Source organism: Anneissia japonica, unplaced genomic scaffold (genome assembly GCF_011630105.1).
Source record: "Anneissia japonica isolate Jap-2015-1 unplaced genomic scaffold, ASM1163010v1 scaffold287965_len1858130_cov191, whole genome shotgun sequence".
NCBI classification, from domain to species: Eukaryota; Metazoa; Echinodermata; class Crinoidea; order Comatulida; family Comatulidae; genus Anneissia; species Anneissia japonica.
Window position 1 is genome coordinate 1316307 of NW_022748342.1, and position 24679 is coordinate 1340985.

Consider the following 24679-nt stretch of genomic DNA (forward strand, 5'->3'; position numbering starts at 1 on the left):
GACGGCAAAATTGGATACAAGAAATCATGTAATTCATCTATATCAAGCAGATAAGCTTTGCCTATATGAATAACAGTCATATTGAAATCCCTATGAAGTTTTAAAACATGCAACATTGTATATGTTTACAGAACTGATGATATCGATAACAGGTTTAAAGCATTCCATCCTAATTGGCAAGTGTAATTGCTGTTGGATGTGAAATTAAAAATAAAAATAACAGCAAAATAAGAAGATTGAAGTTTGTCATAGTCGTATAATAATTCATTGTCCCTTCATAAACAGAAACATAATTTTTGAACTGGCATTTTGTACAATTGATTACTATTTGTGATTGTTTATGTGATTGAGTATGTACATATAGTGATAATACTCAATAGTGAATACTGTTAATGAGTTTCACTAGTATCATGTGCTATGTTTATGCTGATAAACACTTTGACATCTAGTTGGACCAGCTGTTTGGAAACATCACGTCACTGTACCAGCATGTGAATATTCCATGCTTTGTGTTTAAGTTTGTGTTTGCTGGACATTAATTATAACTGGACCATACTGGGTTTGTTGGAACAACAAATCAGTCATCATTGATGCCATGCAGGGGTTTCGCCAGATAGACGGCCTATTTTGTTTTTCCAAAATGGAAGCCAGTGGGCGTGGCACTGAGCCGATGGCGGGCCACGTCCGTCGTTAGTAATCCCCATCGATTATTGGTACGAAAACGTACATTCAATCAATAAACGTTGTTTTTATCAAACGTAAATATGATTTACCTTTAGTTTAATATAACATTCGATAGATTTGAAGAATATATAAAGAATTTGCTAAAGGTAGACCAGGCCCAATTAGGCTAAGCCGAGCTGATTAGGCCAAGCCGTCCAAGCCGTCACGGTAAAAGTTGCCTTCCTAAATAATTGTAGGCAGTCCAAAAGACGGCCGGACGGTTTGCTCGCTAATATACGCATGCACTATCTCGCCACTATATTTCCAGTAATAATTTATCTATGCTGTCCTACCTATGAAAATTTATCTTTAAAATTTTATTTCGTGAAATATTGCACACAGGTAAGAAGTGAATATGCCACAGTTTTAAACTGATGGGCGCAGCCATGTTTGTTGTCTTGTCTCCGGTCACCACACAGAGCACGGTTCCTCCTTGTTTCTCTTTCGCGCTGCTGTGATGTCTACTTCCAAAGTGATGGAAATACCAACGCGCTGATTGGCCGACTTGGCTTTTCTGCACAAAGCATGAGACGTAAGCATCGGATCGGTGTTTAGTTTGCTAATATAAACCTAATCCCGAGTAAATCTTAATGCTTAGCATCGGCTATACCGTTTATACAAATACACTCTTTTTATACTACCACTATAAAACTAGGCCTTTTCTAGATAGAAGTAAGGACTAGGCCTAGACGGGACGATGATGGAATGGAACTGCAGGGCTGGCGTCGGCTGGCGTTCGGACGGATGGTAAGCAAGCCTAGGCCTATATAAATTGCCTTCGGGAGATGGAGTTTTTGAGTGTTTTGTAAAAAAAAAAAAAAAAAAAATTCAGGTCGGAAAATTCATGTCGGGGGCTTTTCTGACGGTCGGGCGGGGATGCTAACCAATTGTTTTATTTTACGTGACCTTATTATGTTTGGCATTTCTTGGAAGATCAATGTATTGGTTTCAAGATGGAAACGATTGCGCAACCATAATGATTGACTGTAAGTAGTGCGCATTGAGAAAAGAACATGCTCTCCATATTGCCGTGTTCAATTTTTTGATAATCTAAGCCTGCTGAGCATTTGGTGGCAAGGAACACATTAGACTTCAAAGGCATCGCGCAAACGTTCCTTACGCACTGCGGCAGCTTTCTTCTTGGCTCATTTGCATAGCTGTGCGTGCGCGTAGCTTTTTCGAGTGATCTTCTCAATAATACCTCCATGGTATAATTATATGATCTTAATAAATGAACAATAACCACATCAGTACTGAAGCGGGTAGAAGCCCATGTCTGACTTTGGTGCCATTTTCATGCAAAATGAGGCACTTGAATATAATCCCACCCAATAATTTGAAGATTTGAATAATAGATTGTTTTGTAATGAAATACATTGTTTTCCAAGGCCTAAGATCCTTTGAAGACTGTATAGGCTAGTAAGGCCTGCATGGAGGATATGTTCCCCACGCAGGCTTGGCCTAGGAATCCGGCAAAACTTGGCCTAGAAATCCGTCCACGCATTTCAGGAAAAAAGGGCCGATTTCAGTGCAGATTTTGCTGAAAATTATGCTTTGAACAAAATCTTAATAATATATTAGCAATGCAATTATGCAGCAATCACAATTCCGTGCACCTTTTTCCCAGCGTTTTTGCGCGCAAATTTTAGCAGATTTTTTAGATATCCTCTGCACAATTAAAAAACTTCAGTATGGTACAGCTTGAAATATATCGTAAATCAGACGCATTGACTTACTTTACGGCTGAACAAGTAATTAGCTTTTTCACAGATATTTGCCACACGTGACAATCAGCGCATGTCTGGTCTTGGCCCATTGTGCTCGACCGCAGCGTACGCCCAGTGTTTACATTCTGTCTCTTATACACATCTAGATGTGTATAAGAGACAGATTGTGCAATTTCAAGCTGCTGTCTCAGCCTGTGTTCGATCACATAAAAACATGGAACTTGAATAGAATTATAATTGAAATAATGCGCAGCGAGGCTGATATGTAGCGAAGAGGTGAGTGACTTTCAGGATCCATCCTTAACACGTTGGCTGCTAGCGATGAGTATACTCGCTCACAGGGTGTTGCTGAGTGCGCCAGGAACGAGTATACTCGTCAAATCTGGGGAAACGTTCTAGCATTTATAACTTCTTTATTATACATTGTAGAACCACAAACTCAACGGCTGGTAGTTCGTGGAAGATACACCTAGACGATAACGTACAAATGACATATATATGTCTGTTGTGTTATTTTGCCGGTAGTACACTCGAGCGGTACAAGTGGGAGCGCCCTTTTAACATATACCAACACATGCAAAAAGCGGACGAGATAACTCGCACTTGGCATAGTCAGTAAAAAGTTCTATCACAGTGCCATCGACGAGTATACTCGCCCCCTAATATTTTCCCGCCAATTTATTAGACACTTCGTTTTGATGACATATGACTAGATAAAATTTCAAAAAAGCATGTTTGTACATGTAAAGTTGTTTTGGCACACGGGAAGGAACCTTAAAAAAAGGTCTGGCAGTCAACGTGTTAACACATGGCCGATCCACTTCCATCTTCTGGCTTTTACTTCCTCACTAATTTTTGTTTACTTTGGTTTTGTAGCGCAGTTCAGCATTAGTAATGACATACATGGCCATCTGATTTTTAAAATTCTCCTTTGCATTTGAATTGGAAAATGTCAAGCTTCATTTTTATATCAAACATTACTACTATAAATGTACTACTAAAATTATAACTGTAAATCATTTTAGTTTGAAAAACCATCTTTGATTTGCAATTGACTACAGGGTTGAGTTTATATAATTTCCTAATATTCTCCTTAACACACATTTTGTAATGAATCTGGCAACCTTGTATGTAAATTTAGTAATGTAATCTGTTTTGTAGTAACCTTAATACATTAGCTCGTTTGTTAATTAGTTTCCAGTTACTTTACGTGACGTGCATCCGTATAATTAGAAATAGCATTCCAGTTTAGGTCTATTGATCACACATGTTTTTTTAATATGTTGTTTTATATTTATAATTTTGTATTATTATATACCACAGATTCCAGGCATCTGATTGTTAATAAGTGGATGGTAACTTCAACCATCACTCCTATGAAGTAGGTTGAGATAGTTAATAAATTCCGGGGGATAAAAGTAGTTTCAGACTTTTTTTCTATCATTATGTGATGTCTTAGGCCCCAACTTACTGTGAGATTATGATGAGAGAGATTGGCCGTTTCACCTACTTGGGTACTCTTTTTTTTTACTTTGTTTAAGCCTCGTAGAATCTGTGTAAGGTATATAAAACAAATATTGACTGTCTAGATTCAGAAAACGTTGAAATGTATAGCCCCTTCAATGGTGTGGAGACCGTGGCCTACTATCTTCCTGACGGCCTACGCTACAGACATCTGGGACAGATGCAGGATTTGGCGGTAGTGGGTGCGTGAGAGTCAACACCACCTCAGTCCCACTATGGTTGGGGCTTAGGTGCGAACATTTTAAGAATATGAACCTCTAGGTACCCGGTAATTGCATTCTCATTTCGAAAAATTCTTACCAGTAATTCATATCAACAATAAAATACTATTATTTTTCCTAATACAATTTAGAGAGGTGCAATCCCACCATTTGCAAGCCCCCCTTGCAGCCGCCCCAAGTCACCACATCACTATGAGGGCAATAGATTTTATCGTTCCTTTCATGAGCAGTCAATATTTGTATGCTATCTAATCATTATAGTTTTAAATTTAATTTATTGTACAACTTTGTGGATTTATACACTCTTTGTTTTTGGATGAATATGAAATGGCAAAATGCTGCATACAGAGAGATAAAGATTTTTTTGCATTCTTTTCTGCATCCTGTTTTTTCCTCCCACTTGTATATCTTTTTTCATTTTCACTGCAACCTGATTATTTTTTACCTTATTGAAGTTTAGTAATAAATTGTCAGTTACCCAAAGTACTTGCAGGTTTAATTCTTCCCATTAACTTCATACGTCATCATTATTGCCTCTAGAGCCACCTCTTCGCTACATATCAGCCTCGCTGCGCATTATTTCAATTATAATTCTATTCAAGTTCCATGTTTTTATGTGATCGAACACAGGCTGAGACAGCAGCTTGAAATTGCACAATGATTCACAAAAACATTAAATGAAAGGCAATACACATACTAGAGAGTGACAACGTGGCGCTAATAATGATCAATGTAAAGTTTATGTTTTTATACCTGAATATGCATGTTGATGTATGGTAATAGAATTTTGAATAGTTTTCCTATCATATGTGACGTTCCTGTTTCAGAAATAGATCCTTAGACGGATTATAATGCAGCTGGTTTACTAAAAAAAAATTGAATTTTTATTGCATTCACCTACAGACTATGTTGAACTCCTGAGTCGTAAGTTGAATTGTAGTTACTTTATGTAACTGAAGTATGATTGTATAATGAGCTTTTTTATTAACTAAGAAGAGCCTGTGGTATTGAACTACTTCCGATTGTTGCAGAATTTGATTCCCTTTCAACTTTGCCTCCCAAGAATATTTTCGCCTTGTGGGAGGGCAAAAGCTTATACTGTATGTAAAATCGATGGCAATTCAATAAGTATGCAGCCTTCGTAATCTATTCTTATCTCTACAATCATATTTATCACATTATTGTTATGAAATATCCTCAGAAAAAATTTTTCCTTACGGAAAAATCCATACTTGTATTTTCTATCAGCCTGGCCTCATAGCTCAGTTAGTAATGCTAATCAGAGGATCTTGGTTTTGAATCCTGGGGCTACAGCTCTGGAACTTGTAAGTTTTTACTTTCAAGGTGTTAAATACTTATTATATTTTATATTGTTTAATCCTATAAAACATTTTAACTTGAGTGAAAAAACCTGGGCACACACTGTGTATTCCTCGGTATTTATGCCTTTTCATTAAATCCTGGCCGTCACTGCGTCGTACAATGTTTGTATGACCGTCGGCGACGAATCCAACTCTGCTTCCTGTGAGCGTTAGATGACACAATGCCATCTGCTGATTGTCGGTAGTAGTCTGAATGGATCGTCATTAGAAATGATGAGTTGCATGTGCGTCGTGTCACTGGGTTCGCCATGGAAATACGTCGGCTGATGACCATCACATGCAGTAAGTGCCCGGGCTTTTAGGTTACGAAGCGCTTTGTTTTCCCTGGTCATTGGGTCCACTTGCTGTAACTGGTGCTACAATATTTTGGTGCAGTAGCAGGCAACTCCACTAAGTACCCAGTCCGAGTAGACTGTTGTCTGTAAGCCGATGAATCCTTCTCCGCTCTGAGTGAGCACTTGGTAACATGATGGAGTTAGCTGATGGCATTCTGCAGTGAGCTGATCATTTTTTTAAAACCAATTCATTGTGCATGTCTTAGCATATTGCATACTTGGAGGAATCTCATCAGCTGACCCAGTGTGTGCCAGACTTCTTGAGCCTCATAAGTCCGCAGAGGAACTGAGCTGTAAATTCGGAGAATCCGGGTCTTCATTCCTGATGTGTGAAGTTAACTGCTGTTAGTTTCTGTATTTTGTACAGAAGCTTGCTTCCTTTATTGGTTTTCCCACTCTGAAATTGCAGACATACTGTAAATACAGTAAACTACAACTTATACTAGAAATTGAAAATTGCAAGTGAAGTGCTGCGAAGTACAACTGCATATAAATGTTCTTCGAACAAAATTATTTATGCGAGTCAAGTGAAAATAATAAATAATAAAAATATAACAAATAATATGAGACACGACCCATTGTCTATATTAGAATACTTCTCATTGGGTAACAAAGTCGTAATTTTTCATTTTTGTCAAAAAGTGTCTATAGTGGTGAATTATGGTTTAGGTTTTTTTTTTAATAAATTTTCAAAAATTTCTATGTATGTGGAAAATGTAGTTGATTACCAAAGGTTACAATTTTTATTTTGAAGACTGCATGGTCTAGGAAGTGTACATTTTTTTATGGGGCAAGTTTCCAAGGGTAGGTTTTCTAGGGGCGAGTTGACTGCCAAAGGGTGTTGCCAAAGTGTGAGCCAGCGTGTTATTTGATCACAAGTGCGAGACATCGCAAGTGTGTGAGCCAGCGAGCCATGACGTCACGACAATAGATACGAGACGTTATTTTAGTTGTTAAAAAAACAACTATAGGTCTAATAATGAATTATTGTGATGTTAAATAGACAATGTTAGCTATCAAGGAGCGACGTTGTTATTCATTGGGACCTTCGTCCCTTCAAGGCTAGGCCTATACCATACTAGTTAGTCTAGGCCTAGAGTAGGATAAGGCTAGCGCGACATGCGGATGTTGGTACGTGTTGGTTAGTCTACAAACGTTGCCTAAAGTAATTGATTTTACCCGGCAGAACAGAAGAAGGAAACTCCGCTTTTCAGTCGTCTTAGGCCCTTGTTTTTTGACAAACAATGACCTTTCAGAGGTCATATTGCTGTCAAGAATATGAATTGGCTGCTTCGCAGCAAAAACTTGGAAGGAAGGAGAAGGGGCAAGTTCGTTTATTGGGCAAGTTTGTTTAGGGGAAAGTTTGTTAGGGTATGATTTAGGGTGTGGAGTTTGTGGCGGGCAACTTTGTAGCTTCAGGTGGAAAGCTGGGTTTTTAAGGGCTAGTTTGTAAGGGATGAGTTGGTAAGGGGTGAGTTTTTAAGGGTGGCGAATTGACTAGTATCCCAAAACACTATACTCTAAGCCTCATAATGAGTCTACAGAATACTTTGTGTATAATTGTCTTATGTGGCTTATCCTACTAAATGTTAGATGAATAGAAGATAAATAAATTAAATAATCAATTTGCTTAGAAATAAACTGTTTTGCTATTCAAATAATAATTGGCTTTTTCTGCATTTAGCCATTGATTTTGCTCTGTCCGTTTTTTTTTTGTCAGGCACTTTGGTCACTTTCTGTGCTTGGATCTTCTTCAAACTTTGTCCAAGCAAAGATAATCATATTGAAATATTCAATTCAATTCAATTCATTTATTCACCTCAACAGATTACAATATAAACACACCAAAAAAACAGACAAAAAGGAGGCAGGCTTCCCAAAAAGAGAATCAAATCTCTATCGAATGGGTCGCCAAACACAATAAATATATAAGAGATAAAAAATTCATATAAAAATACAAAACATTTTTCAATAAAAAAAACTAAAAAGGATAAAGTACTCTATAAAACGATTAAAAATTTTCAAATTTCACAAAAACAAATAAAAAAAATTTTTGCCAAAATCTGCCAACCTTATGTCTCCCAAAAATGCTCTTTAAGTTTATTTAAAAAGGGCCCGATACCAAACAAAAGTATGATGTCATTGTACATTTTTTGTATATAATAAACTGGTAATTAAACTTTTTTGTTAATGCAATTTACATGTTTGAATTTAGTACAGCTATGTTAAACACAAAATTAATGTGAAATGCATACTGTATGAACAATTTTCTCCGTAGACTTTTCGCAAGGTAGACAATCTAAAAATGCAATTAGTTTTAAATGTGTAATCAGTTGTTAATCATATGTTAGGAATTTGCGTGACTATAGTGACGTGTTGTAAGCCTACTTAGTCTCATCATTGTCTACAGTAATATTTGTTCACTTGTACCGCTGCCAGCCTTCTGTTGACGATCTCTCATTAATAGCAGAATTGATTACATATAAATTGTAAATCAGTTAAAAATGATAGTAGGTGCGTGTTGTGTAGTGGTAAGGCTTTGGACTATGGGTTAGATGCTTGTCTAAAAATTATCTCATATATCACCTTTATTTTGCCAGCTAGTATCTCTTGAACTAACCTTTGCACCCCTATCAGCCCCTACCCAATAAAGATTCCCACTGTAGGTATGCACTGACCTCAATACTTGCCCTCATTTCCTTTGGAAGCTGCAGTGCTAGTGACTGAATTGTGTCCTGAATAAAGAAAGCTCAAATAATGAAAAATAGGTTATTAGCATGTACATGTATGTCTGCACTATTTCCGCACTACCCAGTAAATGAAAAAAAAAAAAACAATGAACAGAAATATTTTGGTCCGGAATAGATGATGATAGCCGTATAATCAATAATGCATTTACTGCATTGCCTATTGTGAGTTTATGAAGATGATTATGGTGAGAGTTACATAAATAGTATAAAAAATAATTTTTTATACACTTCCAATTGCAACTACTATGTCTTATAGTTGCCTTAAGTTATTACTGCCTATTATTTAATGTTATTATCATTTATAAGTTATAATTTTCATTTTGTTCTGTACCAAGGGTACTGATTTGTTGCTTTCTATTACAGTCTTTCACACTGCCATGTTTTCGTATGAATTGCACAAGAGGTTAGCTTGGATTGAACCAGAAACCCTCTTATTTGAGGCTGTGTACCTTACAAACAAAACCTCTGTTGGCTTCTGTTGTTGCCAGTATCATTTTTGTACATCAAGATTGTATTATATTTCACATAAAACATCATAATCATCACTATTTTTAACAGAATTTCTCCATTATAAGATATTTAGTTTTTAACGATATTGAGTAATTTAGAGTGTTATATGTGTAGAATTTTTACAAATTTGGGAGAAGGGAGGGTGAGCAGGCCAGGTGGGGAGCTTTTAATTTGCCATTTACATCAATTGACTTTTTCAACCCAATAATTAAAAATATTTTTATAGTTACAGTATTGTTATCAGCATTATTATTTTGTGTTTATATTTTAAATCATTGAGCAAAACTACAACAGTATATCTACACTATAGTATTTATTTCATTATTAATTAAACTTATTTTTTTAAAACTCATTTTATCTTATAGGAGAGTCGTGATGTTTACAATAGAAGGCAGAGTAACCAGTGTTTAAGGATCCAGTATTTGCTCAGTTTTTCATGTGAAAATCAACATAATGCAGAGAGCCGTTTAAATATTCAGAATGGTTGTTTCTGTCGCTGTGATTCCGATTTGTTTCCCTGTTGAAATCCTGATCATGAAGAACGTGTTATAGTTTGTCTAGGCAATGAGCAACATTGCCACTAGAAGCTAATTTCAATAGCTATTCAATTCACTAAATTGAGGTCTTTAATTGTGGTATTAGTAACTAATATTGTCCTATTGATCTCATAGTCAACTGGCTGGCTTAAATTACTAGTCAATGTTTGCTAACCATTTTCTCGTTCCTTTCCGAGATCATAGCAGCTTAAAGATGTCTGTACGTTTACGAGCCGAATTTATGTCTTCACAAGAAAGGGGGATATTGACATTCATGTTTTAATTCAGTAATAAATGCTTAAAACTTAGACACTGAGGCGTGAAGTTAAGTCAGCTGGCGACTCAATCCTCATCTGTTGCACCGGTAATTCCAGTAAAACGTGTTTTTAACTACCGGTAAGTTTCAATCGTAAAATTTTATTTGTATTTCGCCGTGTACCTTCAATTAATTGGTCGTAACATAATTTTATCTATTGTCATCTTTCTTTTTTGTAATGTTTATTTGATTGCGAATGTTGGTTTAAGTAGAATTTTAATGATTATTCTATGTTTTTTTTTAATGTAGCTGTTAATGAGCTCCAGCTGATATTGCTAACTGAAATCAGTTAAGCTGACGATTATTCTGTTTCTTTGCTGAAAAATTTGTCCGAGTTGCATTTGCTAGTGGTTTTGATTTGTGAAGGGGTCTTATCTTTGAAACAATGGATGAAAGATGCAGAAAAGAAATTGTAGCAGAGGAGAAAAACAATGTGGACATATTGATTCAGTGCGTTAATGAGGTTAGTATTCTCGAGAATACGGAAGTCAATGCTGATGTGCCATCTAGTGGTGAAGTTGAAGCTTCACCAGATGAAATGGAAGCTACACCAGATAGAAAACATCAAGAACTTATTGATGTTGCTTCACCAACAAGGAGTGTAGGTAGTGCCTTATCAGAAGAGATGTCTGAATGTCTCTGCTGGGGATTTGGGGAGTTCGGTCAGAATGGCAACCAAGATGGTAAGGATGTCGAAATTGGCGCGGTTCTACCAGACTTCTCCACAAATGGTCGTTACGGCAGAGTAAAACTGATGTCTTGTGGATCAAGTCATACAGTTGTGGTTACAGGTAAATATATTGCAGTATTTTATTGACTTTTTTTATGGCTGTGTGATTTTGTCTATCAATCTATTTATTGATCTATATCAGAATATCTTTGATAATCTGCGAATATATATTGTACATAATAATTTTCAGACAAAAATTAGACCAAAAATATTATGTATTATTTTCTTTATTTCAAAATAGCATGATGATTAATAATAAATAGATAAATATTATGGAATTTCAGCTGCTACGTATGGAACCGATATTTTTTTTTTTTTGGAATGCCATGCAGGCCTGCTACGTTGTGTGATCATAGTAACAGTTATATTACTTTAAAGTAATAATGTGACAAATGACACATTTTATTCTTTTAAATTTGATAAATTGAATATATTATACACATGAATATTGGTCTTTATACACACATTTACTATATATTCTAGGTATTTGAGTGTTAAAGCCAGGCAATAGTTTCAGCCATGCACAGCTAGCCGGGAAATAGTCTTTTTGTTTTGCCCTCTCGCAATTTGCTCATATGACATCGCATTGTAGAAAATTATGCTAAGCGTATTGTTGAGGGCATGCTTCTACTGATTTAATCAAATTTGACCTAATTTGAGGACCTGGAAGTTGATTATCGTGTAATGTTAGACTATGAATAACAATGACAGAGTGTTTTAAGATTTAAACGGGTTGATGAACATGAGAAGTGTATTAAGTGAGTTCAGCAGCCAGCGATAATACAAAAAACCAGTTTAAGTATGTCGTCCGAATATTTGAAGAGTATCTTGAAGTCACAAACTGTGATTTACCGAGTTACCAAATGCAGGCCTCAATGAAGTGCTAGCGAAGTTCTAGGCCTAGCCTAGGCCTCTTAACAACTCAAGAATGGGGAATCAAGAGTATGTAGTGATATATACAAGGCTGGAAATTTACTTTTTTTCTTGGTAGCACTGCCAAAATTTTCTGGCTCCCCCCCAAAAAATTTGGTAGCACAAGTAATTTTTTTAGCAGCACATATTTCTCCATCCTTTTCGCATCCCATAAGATATAAGCGCGGTGCAACATTTTATTCTTTATATTTCCTAACAAACCCCCTCTCACCCACACCTACACTCTCCCCATGGATTATTATGCAAGAAAGAAGATATGAAAGAAAAAGAGAAGAGATTTTTAAAAATTGGGAAAAAAAAACCAAGAAAAATAATAAATAAGAAATAACAAAAGGACGGAAAGAAAAAAAACTAAAGAAGTAAAATGGTGGAAAGAAAATGACAATGAAAAAACTAAAAGAAAGGTAAGTATCAAAAATGAATTAAGAAAAAGGATGAAACAATATTAAAAAGAAAATAGATATTAAAGGGATAGTAAAGAAAAAAGGTTCAAAGGTAAGCAATTCAACCTAACTGGAAGGAAAGGGAAAGTATTTCAAGAAAAGTTTCAATTGTAAGGAATATTTCTAAGAAAATTATAAATTTCTGTTAATTATTAACAGATATACACAATATAAAAAAAAACTGTCTAGTCAATGGACTGCCAAAATCTGCAGTTACTTAAGTAGATTGATATATTGATTATAAAATTATTAGTTATTATTACTGAAACTTTAATTATATTTTCTGTATACTTCCTTTAAATGTTTCAGTATTTTTCTTCATTTGTGCAGGAAATTTCGAGAAAATAGGTCTGCAGAATTGCATTAACACTGCAAATGCCTATACATTGGTTACAATAGCCATCGGCCGACTTTACTGCAACATTTGCACAGAAATTGGTTGACTTATTTTGAATATGCGTGGATGGAATTTTGTCTTTATGGGAAAACTCTAAATCAATTTACACATAATAATTTCAACCTAAACAGAGTTCCAGAGTTTTCACCAACATTTCGGGAGTGCTGAGATTCCAGCTCCCCACTTGTCAAAGGCCATTTAGGCTTCGTTTTAAGCCCGAAAAATTGGCATCACACAGCACAGTTTAACTGATGTTGTTTTTGTTGTTACGTTTTTTTTTTTGGTTGTCAAAACAAGAAACATTCCTTGTAGAATTATATATCTTTTTATTAAATTAACCAATTAATTCAATTGTTACACTTTATTAATTCCACATTTAAAATTTAATCTTTAAATATTCATTTATATACAATTCAATTTTTATATTATTCCAAAACACGATTAAACAATCATTTTGCATACTTTCTGTTGATACTTTGTTAAGAACGAAATAAATTGTTTGATAGAGGCCCATTACTAGTTGCCTATGAAATAACAATGCTTACCGTCTACTACATTCAGTGAGAAACGTTCCCAATTCCAGGTTTCTTCTGGTAGACCCAGACACCGAGGTTACCAGACACAAAGTCATTTGAATCTTTGTACGCCGCCGATACGAACAAAAGTAGGTCAGAAGCCGATTGGCTCGTTCAGTAAATAAATGGTAGTAAAGGATTTGCTTTCTATATTATTTCATTTAATTAGTTTTCAAAATTTGCTGTGAGACCTATTTGTTTGTTTGTTTTTTGTAAATTTCAAGATGTTGCTCATTGAGATGCATGTTGTTAAACTATAGCTACTCCGTGAAGTCTGGCTGAGGTTATCATCAAAGAGTACTTATACCCTTTGTTATCATCAGCCATATGATTGAAGAAGCGTAATCTTAATTCATAATGTATGAGGTTTAGGTAATTCGTTTGGTTTCTAATAAAAGATGTCTGCCTTAATACCGGTAGTACTTTGAATATAATCATCCAAATGATGCCTAATTGTATTTATTTACGATCTATTTAGTGTTAAATTTTGGTTATTGCTTGATGCTGGGCCGTTTACATCGTATGAGTCAATACTGTATACGATCGTTTGAAATTTCGGTACATAGTCTATTTTATGAACAAATACGTTAAGGAAACGTTCAAAATTACGAGGAGGTACAGGTAAGAGTAGCACTCAATAAAATAGTAAAAAATCGTGCAATCCTATGTTTTTGTACCAGTCTCCTTCGCTTTGACGGAGATCGCTTATTTTCCAAGAATAAGATGAGCGCACATCGACATGGTTTTAGTGTAGTGACGTCACACTAAAACAATTTAGGTCATGCTGATTGGTTGATGTACATGTAAAATGAATGATAGCATGTTTTGCGTACTGCCTGACTGAAAATAATGGGCTGTACAAGTTGAAAATAATTGGGATTTGGAGGGAAACCACCTTCCTGCCGCTTACAAAATCTACTCGCGCTATCAAATGACCTTGTCGCGCTGAGCGTGACAAAGTTGAATTCCTTGTCGTACCTTAAGAAATCAGGAGCCTTAATTTCCAGCCCTGTATATAAAACAAATATTTACTGGGATTTTAATCGGGTCATAGTAGGAGACAGATATTGACTGCTCATGAGGAATGGTGAAATCTATTGCCCCGAGGTGATATGTAGACTGTAGCCTATCCTCGGCCCTCAAGAAAATTTCACCATTCCCCGAATCTAGACTAGTCAATATTTTTTTTATATACCTCATACATAGATTCTACTGTAGAAAAGTAATGAAAAAAATACACACCAAGTAGGCTTAGGCGATCAAACGTCCAATCTCAATCTCTCTCAACGTCGTAGAGGTCGTGTCTCCTTTTGTTTGTGTGTGTCATTACATAGCAACGCAGCCTAGAGATTGCACATCGTGCGGCAGGGCAAAAAGTAATATTCCATAGGGAAAGTACTTTCTATTTCCTGCTTCTTAACCAGTCAGATGCCTAGAATCTATGTTGTGGTATATAATCTAGCTTTTGTCCACACAATGGACAATTCTTCAGCCTCCTGCAGAATCCAAGGACCTAAAAATAAGGTAAAGATGGAGATAATTTGCAATAATTTTAATGTAATATGTTTTTTTATAATTATTCTGTAGATTCCAATGAAGTGTTTGCCTGGGGCAATGGAAGTAGTGGTCAGTAAGTATTAAATTATTATCAATTCAGTTTTTGATTTAAATAATATTGCATGTATTTTCTCATATTAGGCCAAAAAAAAACCCAAATTCTTTTGTTGGCCATGTTTTGGGGAAAATAAAAAACGATCGCATAACACTATCACATCGGCTACCGTCCAGCAAGATAGGCCTATTCCAGCCTTTTTTCGCTCATTAAAAAAATATTTTTCTTTGTAATAAAAAAAAAAATTAAATGCCGAACCTCAATTTCGTATATTTTTGGTCGTTCGGGCATAGCCAACACAATAGTTTTTTTTTATTTGGCCTTATTCAAAATACTTCTCATTATTATTCAAGATACTACTATATGGTACGGGACCAGCTATTCATGAAAATTGTGCAATAAGAAGTTATAAAATGGTAAACCTTCATCTCTTCCCAAAAGAAGTTATTCCAATTTGTTGGCCTAGTTCCAACAGATTAGAAGATGAAGGCAAAAGGGATTCATAATTACAGACTTTTTGTTACGAAGGTGTTTGAAAGAGTATTATGATGTGGAGTGTGGATTCATGCCAGGACAGGGATACCGATGGATCAGAGATGTTGAAAGAATGAACGAAAATATATGGTTCAAAAGTCTAAGGATATTATTGTTTATAGGTAGCACTCATTATACCTGACGGTCGCCGGTCAGTGCAATTCTGTAGAGAGCGCAATGCAGGGACGCGCGTGCAATTGATCGTTTTTAGTGATGATTCGTTCAGAATGCCACTGACAATCAGTAGATAGTGTCGCATCATTGAACTCCCACAGGTTGGGAAGTTGATTCATTGTGCGACCGTCGTACTACGCTGTAGACCTCATTAAACCTGGGCATTGCTAGAGGTCTTGCTGCTAAACATTTACACCCTACTTTAGAACATTATAGACTTCAATGAAAGTATGTCATCAGGTAACCCCATTAGTTTAAACCTGTGCTAGCATGGAAAATTGATTTTAAAGTATATGATGATGATTCGTATGTGCACAAATACCATAATACTACTGTAATACGTCAATATGTGTACTGTACTGTAACAGAGATAGCAGTAGTACACTTATGTAATGGGAATAAGGACACTGGTTGACTTTTCTGATCTGTTAGTCACCTAATGTTCCATATTTATTGATACAAACATGATGAAAAATCGAATCTCTCTGGCATGGTATACCAGACTGAATTAATTTGATTATAAATTTGAACCTCGCTATAAAATTAATGATGAAGAACAGTAATTATAATGTTTTTTGATTGTTTAGTTTCTATGCTATAGGTAGCTAGAGTATGAAATAACCAGCTGTACTAATAATGATAATAATAATGATAACGACAACGAGAATTGGAGACTCATTTCAGCCTTTTTGCAAAGATTGATCTTCTACAAAAAGGAAAGCTATGCAAATGGAATATAAGTAATCACTGTGACGGTATATATGTGTATATTGTCAAGCAAGGGTGGAAAGGTGTGCGACCACACAACCGATTATTGGAGGCAACGTGCATTTCTCCGGAGGCATTTTCTTTTGCTGTAGAAAACCTCCTTAGGCTACATAGTGTAATAATAGCATGTGGTGCTGAGGCATTTTATAAGATAATTTCTTTGGTTAGATGCACAATAATTTTTTTTCCCTTCAGGTTTGGTGTGTGTGCATTATTCTGCCTATGTGTGTAATTGTGATATGTAAGCTTGAAAAAATCAAACTCAAAAACAGAGCGTACATTATATTAAAATGTTTGTATTTGACTTTAAAATATATGATGATGATTCGTATTTGCACTTGACTTGCTCAAAAATACTGTAGTAATAATACATCAATATGTGAAGTTTACTGTAACAGAGATAGCAGTAGTACCCTTATGTAATGCAAATAAGGGCACTGGTTGACTTTTCCGATCCATTAGTCGCCTAATCGCTGAAATTTTCATCAATCCATAATTGCTTCTTCAAGCTTGGTATATGTGCATCTGCCACTGTGTAATTGTTGTGATACCGTAAAACCTTGAAGTGAAGCCCTGTTTTTTGTTTTTTTTGCAAAGTTTGGATGGGCTTCTTTGTATTATAAAACAATAAATAAGGCCACTATAACATCAATCTGTGTCATGGAGTGTATTTAACTGGCATTAAATCAATGAAACTACTGTATAAACCAAGCTTTTTTAAAATTTATTTTTGTTTTTTGAAATTCATGTAGAGTGTATGTACTGTACTATCTCAAAAAGAAGCCTATGCTATCTTGAAAAGGAGCCCATAGGCTTCATTTCGAGATGGGCTTCTTTTCGAGGCTAATTTTTCAAACTAAAGAGAAGGGAGGGGAGGGGGGGGGACTTCAATTCAAGATGGGCTTCATCTCAAGATTAAGCCCATCGGGCTTCAATTCAAGGTTTTACGGTATATAGCTTGAAAACAAGCAGACTGACAAATGGGCCACTCATTATCTTCAACTTTTTGTATTGCTGAAATTCACATCAATCTATCATTTTTAGCTATTATTACATTTATTTTTTTTGTCATTTTTATAAATTACCATATATTTATTATTACAGACTTGGTTGTGGGAATAAGAAATCCTTTGCTACCCCCCAAAAGGTGAAACTAGATGCAGGGCATGTAATAACTGGCCTGGTATGTGGTAGCCGACACACTGTGATAGTAACACAGGAGGGAAAGTGCTTCAGTTTTGGTAACAATTTCTATGCTCAGCTTGGTTACAATTTTCGTATGAAGAATTATAAGGAAAACCAGGTAAAGATATTCAGATTTATTTTTGATAACGGATACAGATAAACTTTATTTCATCCTTTTCATCGGAAATTACATGGTCGAAAAGATGTTTCTCGTTCTCAAATACATAATACAAATATTTTTTATTTTTAATTACGTTGAATTTTAATTTCAATAATTCTATAATTCCTATAATTTGAGTGCCTATCTTTGGAGATTTGCATTAAAGTCTCGGATTCCTCTGGGAATAAAAGAATCTTGATAGCGGTTTAGTGCGAGCCCTTGTTGACCGCATTCTACCTCTCTGTTCAATAAAACAAGCGACAATTACAGAGTTGAGAAGATGAGAAGGATCGATTAAAAACCTATCAAACTTTAATGCCACCTTGTCGCTGTAGACAGAGCCCACCGACGGCAAACACCCCCCCCCCCCCACTGTGATATTTCCTCCCCAATACACGAGACAATAGCTCAAGGCACCAACAATTATAGAATTATAGCAAGTATATCTTTATTAACACCAAAACATTTAAGTTTACGCAGACAGTATATGCGAGAAGTAAGTTTCTTGATAATATGATCAATGTGGTCTCCCCATTAGAGCAAACAGTCAAACACAATCCCAAGATACTTTATGAAGCAATTCGTTTTACAGGCTCATTATTAATATAGATGATATCTCCGCTATTGCCCTTCATGCGAAAAATCAATAACAACCTCTTTTGTTTTTTTAACATTAAGCTCAAGGAAATTGTTTGATATTTGGATAAAGCAGTATTATAACAAGATTTGCCAATGAATTAAACTAAAATAAATGTATTTAAATCTGTATAAGAATACATGTGTGTACATTACAAATAACATATTTCAGATTCAAATTAATTTATTCATTCTCGAATCACATAAAAATACATGTATATTTAATTTTCATAGTTTGTGAATGCATACAATAGTTGTTTTTTTTTTTTAAAGTATAATTAACATAAACAAATATTCATATATTGTCAAATGCCTATAAAATTTACAATTGAAGGTTACATATTAAATTAACACAGATAGGCAAAGTGCAGATGGCGTTTCAAATGCAGACAGTCTGCGATTTGTTTGCGTCATACGAAAATATATTAAAAGCCCTATGTGTGCTGCCTGACACTGATCATCTGTAAAAAGTAATATTAAAACTGAGAATAAAGTTGTCTAAACGCAGTGCATAAAGGTGCAGCCCTTTGTTTTGCTTTGGCCCTCCAACCCTTTTTTATATGCCCACCCCTGAATAAGAAGTATTGAGAGTACTAGAAGTGGGTAAGCAATACAGGTGTGGACTGTTCATATATATTATTATTGTACACAACAGATTGAATAACACAGTCCTGCATGAATGCCCCTGTGCAAGGATTGGTTCGATATTGTCTGTATTTCAATTCGATTCAATTCATCTTTAATTTCAGAATTTCATATCCGTAGAATAACAAAAAAGAAAAGAAAAAACAAAACATTAATTATCTTCAATACTAACAAGAAAATTCTTTCATTCATTCATTTATTTATTCAAATAATAGCGTCACATAAACAATGATGAACAATACATTAGTTATAAAATTAGTAAAATTATTATAGTATATTTACAATTTACATTGTAAATGTGGATATATAGAAGTTACTTCAAATACAGTACACAAATGCATTTTCAATATTTACAAAACCAAGCAATAGCAATAAGTGGGAGACTTTTTTTAATACATACTGTTTTAATGTTTTTTTTTTAAAGCAATGTACTGTGTTCTGAATGTGCTAGTAGAATATCAATGAACACTATCATATTTTTATTGGTTTATTTTTAATATGGTTCTGTAATTAAACAGCCATTTTACATCATTCTCTGATTATCATTTGATTTCAAATGATCAAACACATTAGGTTCAAGCCCTGTCCAGACTATCAAATTTGATTGGACAAAAACATGTGATTGGCCTAAATATGGTCATGATGACATCACATCACATCATGACCATATATAGACACATCATGACTATATATGGGCATACAACGTGTGGCGCAGCGTGTAAGTTGTTGGATTTCTGGTCGTGAGATCGGGAGTTGGAGACCGACGCTTGCCGCACTGCTTGTGTCCTTGGGCAAGACACTTTACTTACGTTTGCCTCTCCTTACCCAAGAGTATAAATGGGAGGGTCATGTTGTTAACCTGCTCGTTGGTGATATGATTTTTCTAAATCAATTGCTTTATTCCTCAGCACCCCCTGAGAGTTTTCTATTTCTTGAGTCCTGATCATCGGACAGTGGAGGTAGAATTGTGTGGTATCATGCTGTACGCAAAAACTATACAGTATATTTCATCGGGTTTCTTACTTATCCACTATTAATTGGCATGAAAATAATAGCTTACTGCTGAATCTGATATAATATCTTTGACGTGTTGTAGAGCTTGTGCATGTAAAAGTGATTAATACACATAATATTAAGGAACATTTTATTAGCACATCATGAAAATTTCAGATTTGTTCCTTTTGTTCTCACTATTTAGAAAAGGGCACTCTATTGGTACTGCCATTGCTCTTTGTAATTCCAAGCATCATGCATGTTAGGTCCATGTATGGTGATGTGAAGTATGAAGAGTGAATATATTGTCCATAGCTAGGGAAATGCTAACTCCAACAAAAACATAGTGGTATTTAGTGAAGAAGTGGGATAAGGAAAAAAGAATATGGGTAGTAATTTCACTCAGTTTTTATGGTAAGGAATCTTGCAATGTTAAGAAGGGAAAGAGAACCAGAAAGGAGAGGTAAAATAATGTGCTGCCTTCTTTATCTACCACTGAGGGGGTGCTCACAGTTTCCATTTCAACAAGAAGTTTTGCTAATAGATAAATATTAAACTATAGGTGGCAGTATTGTGGAAATTGTGAAGCATCAGGTTTTCAAATAATATTACCTGTATATATTTTTTATATTACTCACTTGCTATTTTAAAAATATGTTCCTATAAAGTTAAGAGTTGGGATGTGATATTGCTTACATTTATGTCAAAGTCGATATTGCAGTGCCTGTAAATTTATAGGCTAGCTTTAGTAATCAAAGTCAGTATGGTAATTTAGAAATTGAGAATTAAGACTTCAGTAGGGGCTGACTGATGATTTATATTAGCTAATCCATAAAGGAAAGAACCATCGCTGCTTGGTTCATAGTCACGTTAGAAGGGTACATTAAAATATGGCAGCATTTAAATGATGTTTGATGTTGCTGTAATCAATACTATGAAGAGAAGACTTTGTACAGCCCTTATTGCAAAGATGATCTCTCACAGTCATTAGCAAACATTACCACGAATACAATCAGGATCCAAGATAGTATGGTAACACACAAACACACATTCAGTGACCCTACACAACAGCTGACAGACACATAACAACCCAACACTAGGCTCCTATCAAAGTCTGCATATGGCTACACCTTGCGTGTGTATGTCAAACACGATTGATGCCATAATAGTCATGCAGATTTGGAAATGTATACAATAATAAAGTGCTATTTCTAGGAATTTTGATTCCTAGATGGCAGGAAACGAGCTTTCCTGACTTCTGAGGTGTCTTTTTATGACTTTCAAGTTCTTCAAAATTCAAGGTTTTCCCCTCTTGAAAACAATTTCATGAATCAATGAACCTCAAAGAGGTTTGGATTCTCTCCTGGAAAATGTTGATTTCTAACGGGTGGAAAATTTTTTTTAGACTTTTAAGTTCTTCAAAATTCAAGGTTTTTCCCCTTGAAAACGGTCAGGTAAATTTTTTCTCATTCTTATTACAGTAAATAGTCCTATATGTGTGTACTGGTATACATACGTTACGTATTCTTTTTTCTATGAATCGATGAACCCTAGAAATAAAAGTGGGACGGGGTCCTTCCCCGAGAAAATGCTGATTCTTAGATGGCGGATAATGAGCTTTCCCAACTTCTAATTTTCTTAATGTAACAAAAAATATTCAGCTCACGGGTCCTGAAAAGGTGGGTCTAGAATTCTTTTTATTTTTTTTTTTGTCCAAGGGATGGGGGGTCAGGACCTCTGACCCCCAGATCTGCCAATGTGGATTGCGAGAAAATCTAACTTGGTCAGGACTGGATAAACACTCTCTTTTTCCCTCTTTCTTTTCTTGCATTTCTTTCCGATCATACAAGAATTTCCATAGACATTATGTTTTCTGCCAAAAAGTGGTGGGGGGGGGGGTGTGCGGGCCACTGGTTCCGCTGGCCATGTGACATTTTATTTTAATTCAGTTTTGTAATAATAATGCTTAATGCACTTTTATTATTATACACACTGCCCTCTATAGATTAGCAGTTTACCACATTACTTTCAGATCTGAATAATTGGTAGATTTCTTTGCCTCAATTAATTTAATATTATGTATTGAATATTATTTTATTATTTAATAATATATATATCAAAAGATAGATGCAATTTTGGTTGCGATGTCTACCACAAGTATATTTCGTTTGATCAGATACTAATTAACAAATACATTTGTTAAGTTTGAAGCCTTGCTCAAACTCATCTGCTACTTTGACTCATTAAGTTAAGCTTGTCTATTGAACGCGCCGTCTACATCGTGGCCTTGTGGCGCAGACAGTGCCGCAGGATATAACAAGTACATTACAGTGTGCCTTAATCTAAAGTAAATGCAATATCGTTACCTTGGCTTTCACCATCTCTAATTATGAACACTGATATTTCATATACCCATCTACACAAATGTCAGCATTCATTGGTTGTCTTACTAATAATAACTGTTATTTATTGATGTGTCCCTGAGAGAAAACGTGTTGTTCTAAGATCATTGTGCCGGTATCATTATTATACCGCTGAAGGGAAAACATTTCTGCATTTCAAATGTCACGCAGGCCTTTGATTTTGCTTTTTTTAAAGTTCATTTGTAAGAAAGAGTATTATTTTTTTGTGTTCTTCTGGGGAGACGACAATATGTTAAAGAATATTGGCGGCTTGATGATGTCATAGAGATGAAGAGGTAATGTTTATTTAACACGCCTAGCAATTATGATGATTAATCATCAGATAGCCTAGGCTGTGGTCCTTTGGGTCTTGGCATTGCAGCTCTTGCAAGTTCAAGGCCTGGAATGTATAACATATATCAACACTCAACATGCTCACATTGTTTTACTTGATGATTAAAAAAATTAATCAAAAAACATATTCCTTGCACTAAATCATCAAGTTGTGGTACAATACAATAGGTAATAAGGAAAAATGATGATTATGATGAGAATGATGATGATGTTGACAACAAAGCAGCAAAATATTGGGGATGGGAACAACAATTCTGAATATGTCTATATAGTATTCCAAGCTGAACTTGGTGATTAAGATGCTTGCTTTTCAGTTCTGGGTTCAATTCAATTTGGTTTATCTCATAACCAAAAGCCTCTTGGCAGCCTGAGACTCGATAAAGCATCTGTTGTGTACTGTATGTTGGAATTGAAATCGAAATATTTTTATTATCTTCAAAAGAAAAAAAAATCACAGATGCTTGTCTTTTGAAAAGGATTACTATTAGAAATTAATACATTCTAGTATTGGCATATATCCCATCGTCCTTGTGCCTAAAAGATAAAATAATAAATAAAATGATTAAATTATAATTATCTATCCCTTGATCATGATCTTGTGAAACAAAATTTGTCCTCTGTTGAATTCAGTCTGTTCACGTTATCAGCCACTTAACCATTTTGCTGACTTAGTCGTGGGTAGCAACAATTGTGCAATCAACAAGCTTTAAACGCTAATTACTGTTATTACATCAAGACGGTATCTTAATATGTTGCTTTATCTTTGTTATCGTCTGTCTTTGGAATATTACCATAATAACAGAATAAAAACAGGCTAGAGTTGATTAGGAATCGCCGCTAGATTTGGCCTCGGATGTAGCTGATTAACTCTCTACTGATCTTCTCTCATAAGTTTTTTGTAATGTTTTACTCATTGTTCTCCTTCATTAGTTATGTCATAGCGTCCGTGTATTGTACAATATCACACATTAACTTTAAATGAGGCTGAAGGCAGGATATAATATTAAGAAAATCATGGTGCAAACTTAAAAGGGAACTAGCAAAATGTTTTTTTTTTTCTAGAGGGGATTTTTGATATGCCATTAATAATAGAATCAACTTTAAAATCGTTTTTTTGTCAATTTTGTTATGAAGTTATAGGCCATTATATACGATTTTACCGTGACATTAGTGGCGAAAAAAGTAACAAAAGATAGTATAAATAGCGCCTCGTAGGGTATCCGCCGTGTGCGATCTTTGCGTGCATGCTGTAACCATGACTGGATACCCAACGCAGTGCTATGTACACAATCGTTTGTTACTTTTTTCGCAAGTGACGTCGCAGTAAATTCGTATATAATGGCCTATAACTTCATAAAAAATTTCCAAAAACGATTTTAAGGTTGATTCTATTATTAATGGCATATCAAAAATACCCTCTAGAAAAAAAAAAAATCATTTTGCTACAGTATTTCCCTTTTAAAGAATCATTTTAAAAAAATTGCTTATTTAAAAGGATCAAATAAACTAAACTTTATATGGTCATGATGTGATGTCATTGTGACCGTATTTGGGCATGTCACATGTTTTTGTCAAATATAACTTTTATAGTCAGGATAGGTCTTTAAAAACTATAACTTTCAGTGTCTTATATTCTTTATCAGACTAATACGGCTGATCAATTATTATTCATTCAAACTGCTGCAGAACACATACTCAGCTCTCTAGGAGGATATTCCATAATGTTTCAGGGGTCAGTGCATTAGCATTCAAACCTATCTCTGGGTGGACAGAGATAGACCTTACCTAAAGATAAAAACAAGCAGCCAGAGATGTGAACCCCTGATCTTTCAATTAAAACCAAAGGTTATACCATTGTGCCACATGATTTTATGTATGTCACTGGTACTGTAGCTATGTAATGCCCAAATGGCTTTCATTTTTCACCAATATAAACATATTTCTTTGTATTAGGATGTATTTTTATGAATATTTTGTAATTATATCTTTCACTTGATGAAAAGCACCACTGAAGTAATTGCATATTTCTATTGCTGAATAACGTATATTTTATTATATCTGTATTTCTATATCCTAATTAATTGACTATGATAAAGTATTAATTATTGATAATT

General features: G+C 35.0%; 1 protein-coding gene across 1 annotated transcript in view; it reads left to right on the forward strand.

The window, feature by feature from the left end:
• The window catches only part of LOC117120877 (ultraviolet-B receptor UVR8-like), a 69690-nt gene that overhangs the window by 252 nt on the left and 44759 nt on the right, over positions 1-24679 (forward strand). Inside the window, exons 2-5 of the mRNA XM_033265975.1 lie at positions 9538-10104; positions 10274-10815; positions 14690-14732; positions 17295-17493. Coding sequence (XP_033121866.1) covers positions 10410-10815; positions 14690-14732; positions 17295-17493 — 648 coding nt within the window. The 5' untranslated portion in view covers positions 9538-10104; positions 10274-10409. The remainder of the gene's footprint in view (positions 1-9537; positions 10105-10273; positions 10816-14689; positions 14733-17294; positions 17494-24679) is intronic.